Here is an 8,137-nt window from a genome sequence, read left to right on the forward strand (position 1 = left end):
GTCTCAAGTGACACCATTGAAGAGGTGGTTTGTGTGTGTGTGTGTGTGTGTGTGTGTGTGTGTGTGTGTGTGTGTGTGTGTGTGTGTGCGCGCGTGTGTAGCAGTGCAGCAGTCTCACGTTATTATTTTTTTGAAAAAATCATAATAATAATCAGGCTCGCAATGTTCAAGCACTTTTTTCCCCCCCCGAGTGTGCTCATACCTTCCATGACGTACACCAGCGAGCCCACGTCGCCCTCCTTGATGATGCAGCTGTCCTTTCCGTACTCCACAGGATACATGCAGTCCACGATCTCTTGGATCTGCGACAGCTCCAGGTTCTTCATGAAGTCGTTGTCCAGGATGGCCTCTTTGATCAGATCCTTAGACCTCGGAGACAAACACGCGAGGTGGTGTTACAAGAACAGTCATATAAATGTCACGAGCCGTGCATTAAGGAAGCGCAAGAGTCGCCCAGCGCAAATGTCGGCTGTGAAAGATCTGTCCGGTTGGGTGTCGAGCAGGAAAAAGAATTTTTCAAACAGAAACAAACTGGGGTTTTTTTTTCTCAAATGGTGGCCGCCGCTCTAATAGACGTCTGGGGCCTCGTGGAATGACAAATATAAACGCCTCACCTCAAACGCACATCACAGAAGATGTGCTGCGATGACCTTTGCAATGATCGATCACGACCGCACCACGGAGCACGCGTGGCATCTGTAAAGCTGAAGTTTCACGAATCAAAAGCTGAAAAGACATTTGCCACTGACTTCGATAAATGCCTCACTGCAAATAAACGCCTAGCCGAAGAGCAATGGCAGTTTTCTAATTCCTTCGAGAAAGCATCTTGAAAATCGACAATTTCGGCAGCATTCCAGAGATAAATCTGTTAAGCGTTTCATTTATCACACGGCTTACTTCAAATGGAAATTACCTTTCTTTATCCTTCAGGAAAACAATATATTGCTTAATAATAGTAGTCGTGCGTCGCAGAGGACAAAGCAAACATGTCTGTGAGTAGCGTGATTATTGCCCGTCTACAAATGTTGCTCCACAGTTTGTGTTCAAACACCTGTTACGTCAATGCGCCACCAATGCCATTCATTAGCCAGTCGATAGCATTTCGATAGCATGTTCCATTGTTTGCTAGCATGAAGCTAAACGGAATCCTCAAGGCGATTCGCTCGAGTCGCTTCTGAATGCAGAAGGCAGGAAAAATAAGAAGTCAGTCAACGGCAACGTATTGAATGCGGGCTAAATGCTTCCATCCAAGGGTGCAACGATGAAGGCCAAATTGGCCTTCACGCACGGCAAAAAAACGAGAGCATGCTGCAAGCGCGGAGCAAACAATTAATTGTAAAGCTAATGTGGCGTTGTCATAGTACATCTGGCCGCGCGACAAAAGCGCTCAATGCCAAGATGGATTCGGAGAGCATGACGAGAGGACCCGTCAACTCATTTGAGCGCCGCGCCGGAGCCACTTGATCTTTGCTAAACAAGAAGAGAAGAAGTTTGAACACATCCTGAACAGTCATCAAAGGCGCTCATTCGACGGAGCGTGTCGGCTTTGTTTCCGTGAGACCGACCAGGTTAATGATATGCATCGAGGTTAATCCAGCGACAAAAAAAAAAAAAAAAAAAAAAAAAAAAAGCCCTCTTCTGCAAAGAAGCGAGCGTTTGATGAGTTTTATTCATGACCCGCCTCCGAGTTGCTTTGGGTTCATTGGCCTTTAGACCAGCACATTTCGCGGAGTGTTGTGGACGGGGATCGCTGGAGGCGCTTCAATACAACAGCACAAGTGGATTTGTTTCTTTCTTGGCCCCCCCAAAAAAAAAAAACATTGCATATACAACCGCCTCTGCCTAAGTACAGCCAGTAGCGCTCTGACACACATCCTCTCACGATACTGATTTCAAAATGCACCGAGGAACTACTTGAATTTGGATTCAAACTTTGTGGATAGTGTCTGATGATGCAGTCTTTGCCACGTGGTTCACTTAAGAATTACATCAACATCATTCCTTCTTGGATTCAAACTTTGTGGATAGTGTCTGATGATGGTCTTTGCCAAGTGGTTCACTTAAGAATTACATCAACATCATTCCTTGGCACCAAGATGCCACAAGCTGGCACGAAAGCACAACTTTTGTCAAACTGAAATTCCTCAACTCACTTTTACATAATTCCTAGGCACCAAAAAGCGCCAAGGTGGTGACCAAGTGCGACTTTTGACCGAACGAAGCTCCTCAACTCACCTCAGCGGCATGTCTTGGCAGCCAATATGCTACAAGATGGAGGCAAAGCATTACTTGTGGCCACGTGAAGTTCCTCAACTCACTTTTACATAGTTCCTTGGCACCAAGATGCCACAAGCTGGCACGAAAGCACAACTTTTGTCAAACTGAAGTTCCTCAACTCACTTTTACATAGTTCCTCGCCACCAAGACGCTCCAAGGTGGTGACCAAGTGCTACTTTCGACCGAACGAAGCTCCTCAACTCACCTCAGCGTCATGTCTTGGCAGCCAATATGCTACAAGATGGAGGCAAAGCATTACTTGTGGCCACGTGAAGTTCCTCAACTCACTTTAACATAGTTCCCCGCCACCAAGACGCTCCAAGATGGTGACCAAGTGCGACTTTGGACCGAGGCAAGCTCCTTAACTCACCTCAGCATCACGTCTTGGCAGCTAATGTGCCGGAATTGAACCCGGTAACCGGTCGCGCTAACCACTGGCCCACCGGGCCGCCCAGAGTGAGATTACTTTGTTTTAATCATTTCTTTATTTATTTTTGAATCTCATGGCATTTCATCCTCCCTCATATCTTACCCGTCCACATGTCAAGCCATCTCAGAAGATGAAAAGATATGAGATGAGGTCACGTGCGTCTATTTTATTTCGTACCCTCAGTGGAGGATTTGCCTGAGAGCAGCGACGACGCATTCAGGGCTTGCCCACTCCACCCCCATTTTGTGGCATCTCTGAGTGTCATCGACAGCGCGCGGTCTCATCGCGGATATGATCTCGCCTCTCTCCTCGAGCCGCGTCTTTTTTTTTTTTTTTTGTCTTTCCTCAACTCACCTGCTGCCACATCTTCTTCTATCTTATCCGATCTCATTTGACTGCTTTGATAAATGATGTCATCTCTTTTTACGTCGGCGCCACTCCTCTCGTTTGATATTTGTTTCGTCTCGTTTCTCTTGAGCATGATCTCCTGTTTGCGAGTGAAAGGAAGGCGAGACGTATCAGCCCGTAATTCACGTTTGGCACATTGTCACCTGCTGAAGCTTTTCACATACCTCGCCCACACTCTCCAAAAGCTTACTAATGTCTTTGTGGTGGGCGTTTAAGGCTCCCGAGAACGATACTGAAGCTCCTCGGAGATTTCTGCAGATCCGGGCGTTGCTTCTATTTTTATTTTACAGTGTCTTTTTTTTTTTTTTCCCCCCTTCAGCAGGGCATGGGGACTCGTTGAAAGGATTTGATGCCGACGACCTTATTAAAGAGGGCATGGTGAGTGAGGTAAGGCGGAATGCAAAAAGACAAAGTGGCAAAACATTGGAAATCTATTATTTTCCGCTTCGAGAGCCTGTGGAAATGCGCCTCATTTACCCCGGTGACACTCGGGAGGTTTGTCGCCTCTTCGCATTTATATGTTTGGCCTCTTGGGGCGACACTGAGCAGATTCCAATGAAAAGGAAAATTAAAAGCAGCTTGCCTTTTTTTTTTTTTTTGGGTGAGGGGGGGGTGATGTATCGGACTGCATGGCAATGTTTAGGGCCGAGCGAGCCTGGCTTTCCTTAAAAGGACAAACTATGCTATTTTCAAAGCGGGGGACATTAGAAGGGGGTGGTGTTAAAAGTGGGGGAGGCTCCGAGGAATAATGCGGCAGTCGAACGGAGAAGACGGATGCATGTGGAGCTCTCCTCTCTGCGGGTCTCGTAAAAACAAAAGATGGAGTGGGTGTGAACCGAATCAAAAGAAAACAGCGACACTTGGCCAAATATGCAACAGACATGGTCAAACGGCATCACAATGGGGATGCGTTTTACGAGAAGAATCCTCAGGGAAAAAAAATAAAAAAAACATGATCATTTGAATATCATTTAGCGTATAAAAGCACACGGACATAAAAACGAGCAAAAGAAAATACTAAAATTGTTTGACCACCATTGCTGCAGCTGACTGAGGAGTTGTGACCGTCATCCATGCAGATCTGTCGCTTTGCCTACATGTGGCCAAGGTGCAGACACACCAGAGGGAGCAGCACAACGTCCATCGAATTGAAGCAGAAAATGTGACCCCCCCCCTCAAAAAAAGCGTTTTTACAAAGTATGAAATAATGATGTGTTCTTTTCCTTCTTAAAACATACTTCAACACACATTTTATATAATATTTTCGCATTCTTTTTAAATAAATGAATAATTGTATTTAAAAGCAACGACGGGAATTTTTTTTTTTCTCTTTTTTGGACTGCCTTATCATAAATGGTCGACAAGTTACCTAATATGGTTCGTGGCCTTAAAGGGCTAACAAGAGAAGCTGCTCAATGTCGACTGTTGATTCCCCCCCCCCGCCCAAATAAAACAAGTCAGAATTTACAAGGGAGGGGGAATCATTTTCCGGCGGTATGATGATGATAAATATGCCATCAGGACGCCACTAAAAGCCTGAGTGGGACGTCGCTTAATGGTAAAGGCACACACAATCAAAGGTTTAGTGCGCAAATGATTATCGTCATGAAATTTTCATTGGAGCGAGTTGTCCTTATCTCACATTGCGAGGGCTGCGTCTGTCCAGACTCTTGCATTTATTTATGAACGTTTAAAGCCAAATAAAGCGCTTACAGATAAACGGGAGGAGGAACAGACTCAGGAGTGACCTTTAAGCTGCTGCGCACAATAACCAGCTTCACTTTTAATGACATTCTTGAAGCTTTGTTTGTTTGGTTGTTTTTTTTTTTTTTTTTTGGGGTGGGGGGTTGCCGATTGCCATGTTTGCACATGAGGCATCTCCTCCTCGTGTTTATGTTCTCTTCCCTTACTCTGTATTTGACGAATCAGTGAGCCGCTGTATTTTTGGGTTTTTTTTTTTTTCCACTGAGCTGCGGTAAAATAAATAAAGAAATAAATACCTGACTGACTTTCCATTTTTGGGAGTACAGCAGCAGATTTATTTCATATTTTTTTTCACTAAAAAAAAAAAAAAAAAAAAAAGAAAATATCTTCAAACCTCTGCAAGGATGTGTCTCTTCGTGACCGTCCGGCAAATAAGTCACTAGACATTTAACTACTATAATTAGCAAAGCAATCAACTAACGTTTTAACCTGCAGGCACCCAACTAGTCAAGCAACAAACGGATCAACAAACTAAATATCGACATTCCAAGTAGGCAGGGGGACACCCTGAACCGGTTGCCAGCCAATCGCACGGCACACAGAGACGAACAACCAACCGCGCTCACCATCACACCTAGGGGCAATTTGGAGTGTCCAATTAGCCTGCCAAGCAAGTTTCGGGAATGTGGGAGGAAACCGGAGTACCCGGAGAAAAGCCACGCAGGCCCGGGGAGTACATGCAAACTCCACACAGGGAGCTGGAATCGAACCCGGAAGCTCTGCACTGTGACGTCGACGTGCTAACCAGCAACAAACCACTCAACAATTAACATGAATAGCAACTGTTCAACAACTTGATCAACTCGCTAATCAATAAATTAATTAACAAACACAATTCCTCAATGGTTCACCCCGCAACCGACAAACTAAGAAGCCAGAGTACCAATTCAACTGGCCAATCAATTCGTGAAACAATCAACAGTGCACCAAAATGATTCAACATTTTTTGCAGGGGCGGGGTTAACCCTTTGAGGGACAGTGGTTACTACAGTGGCGAGCTTATCATGTTATCAAGTTGCAAGGTGCATGAAAGGGGTAATAAAAAAATTTAAAAAAAAAGGTAGATCTTATTTTAGTGCCTAATTGCCCGTCATCCTTCCCCAGTCTATCAAGCGTCAACCTTTGACAGCTTTCCTGATGCAAGAGGCCAAACCAGGGTGAAGGAGTGAGGCTGAAAGGAGGAGAGGGAGTCCAATCTGAAGGTAAACACGCAGCAGGGGCCTGCGAGAACTCTTCCGTCAGCGCGCCGCCGCTTTGTTTAATAAACGCGCTTTGGCACACATCAGCCCTTCCAAAAAAGCTCTCCACTTAAATCTGCTGCCGGCGTGTGGAAAATTCTCCCGCCGTGAAATCAGATCACTTTTGTCCGCTTCCCGTAAGATCCCCTTGTTCACCTTTCACCTTTCGCCGCGACGCGCTCACCAAAATAGAGATTGGGGGGGGGGGGACAGATGTGGATGAGTCTTTCTTCTTGGGAAAGGACAACAGTTCTGGTTGGTCTTCTTTTTGGGAAAAAGTGCAACATGTCTCGCTTGTCTTCTTTTTGGGAAAGTGCAAAAGCACGTGAAGGAAAGAACAACATCCGTGCTTTGTCTTCTTTTTAGGAAAGGACAACATTTCTGTTTTATCTTCCTTTTATAAAAATGCAATGTCCAGGGCATGCAACATATATCATTTGTCTTCTTTTTGGGAAGGGATGATATACATGGTGTGTCTTCTTTTTGGGAAAGCGCAGGATTTCTGGTTTGTCTTCTTTTTAGGAGAGCGCGACATGTCCGATTTGTCTTCGTTTTAGGAAAGAACAATCAGGTTTTGTTTTCTTTTTAAGAAAGTGCAACTCATCTGGTTCGTCTTCTTTTTATAAAAGTGCAACATACATAGTTTGTTTTCTTTTTAGGAAAGTGCAACACGTCTGGTTTGTCTTCTTTTTATAAAAGTGCAACATCCATGGTTTGTTTTCTTTTTAGGAAAGAACAAGATTTATGTTTTATCTTCTTTTTATAAAAGTGCAAGCTCCACCGCAAACAAGATACATCTTTTGGCTTCTTTTTGGGAAAGCACGACGTGTCTGTTTTGTCTTCGTTTTAGGAAAGAACAAACATGTTTTCTTTTCTTTTCAGGAAAGTGCAACACGTCTGGTTTGTCTTCTTTTTATAAAAGTGCAACATCCACGTTTGTCTTCTTTTTAGGAAAGAACAACATCTGTGGTTTGTGTTCTTTTTAGGGAAGGAATTTCAAGTTTGTCTTCTTTTTATAAAAATGTAACACTTCTGGTTTTAGTGAATCACAACATCCATTTTCTTCTTTTTAGGAAAGTTCTGTGGTAAAGTCTTTGTACTTTGTGACTTCCCACTGCTGCGGTAGCGGCACGTTCACATGACTGGTGCGAGAAGAGTGCATTCAGTTCCCATTCAGCGACAGTGTTAAGATGAGTGTGACTGTCTGTCTGTCTCTATTATGTACCCTGGAATTGACTGGCGATAAGTCCGGTTCAGTCCGCCGTTCACCCAAAAATTGGTGATAGACTCTGGCTCACCTGCGACCTTAAACAGGGATAAGAAGTCTAGAAAATGGATGAATGGCGACATTCCATCACAGCCGACACATTCGGTCAACTAATTCACGAACCAAACATCCTATAATTACCTATGACGGCCTGGAAGAATGAGACGTCTTTTCGTAGGACCTGATATGAAATTAAAAATGTTCTCAAATAATAATTTTGCAATCAAAGGAGACTTTTAGCGCATGCTCGTCCTACAGGTCCCCCCACCTGCTGCGCCTCCCGCAGCGGTGAGCCGCACGTTCGCGTGGAGCGGCCAGCGCAAAGTCACAAAGCGGGTAGAGTGGGGGAGGGGGCGTGGGGGGAGGGTGGGTTACCTACTGTGGACTTTTGGGGTAGAAAGGCAGCGTGACGTGGCTGAGATCGTGGATGTCGAAGGCGGTGGGCTCGGCCGAGATGGCCTGCCTCTTGGTGCGCTGCTGCTCCGAGTGCAGCTCGGTGTGATAACCGGGCGTGCCTTATCCAGCTCGTTCTGCAGCCTCTGGATCAGCTCGTCCTTCTGGTCGAGCTCCAGTTCCAGCTCGTCGATGAGCGCGTCGCGCTGGCGCAGCTCCTCGATCTTCTCTTGGAGCGCGTATTGCAGATCGCGCAGGGTGCCCATGTCGGCGTTAAGTTTCCACTCGCGTGGGTGTCCTCGCTCCTCTGCTCTGCCGCGCCGCGCGCAAACTTTATCCGGCATCAACAGCACCAGACTC

At 45.5% G+C, this 8,137-nt stretch overlaps 1 protein-coding gene across 1 annotated transcript in view; it reads right to left on the reverse strand.

Moving 5' to 3' along the window:
- Positions 1-8,122, reverse strand: part of LOC109528789 (cGMP-dependent protein kinase 1-like) — an 81,711-nt gene extending 73,589 nt beyond the window's left edge. The window contains 3 exon segments of the mRNA XM_019891754.1: positions 203-369; positions 7,764-7,884; positions 7,887-8,122. Of these exon segments, the coding sequence (XP_019747313.1) occupies positions 203-369; positions 7,764-7,884; positions 7,887-8,121 (523 nt within the window). The 5' untranslated portion in view covers position 8,122.
- Positions 8,123-8,137: the final 15 nt, after the last annotated feature.

The sequence above is a fragment of the Hippocampus comes genome, unplaced genomic scaffold (genome assembly GCF_001891065.2).
Source record: "Hippocampus comes isolate QL1 unplaced genomic scaffold, H_comes_QL1_v1.1 scaffold121, whole genome shotgun sequence".
Taxonomy (NCBI): domain Eukaryota; kingdom Metazoa; phylum Chordata; class Actinopteri; order Syngnathiformes; family Syngnathidae; genus Hippocampus; species Hippocampus comes.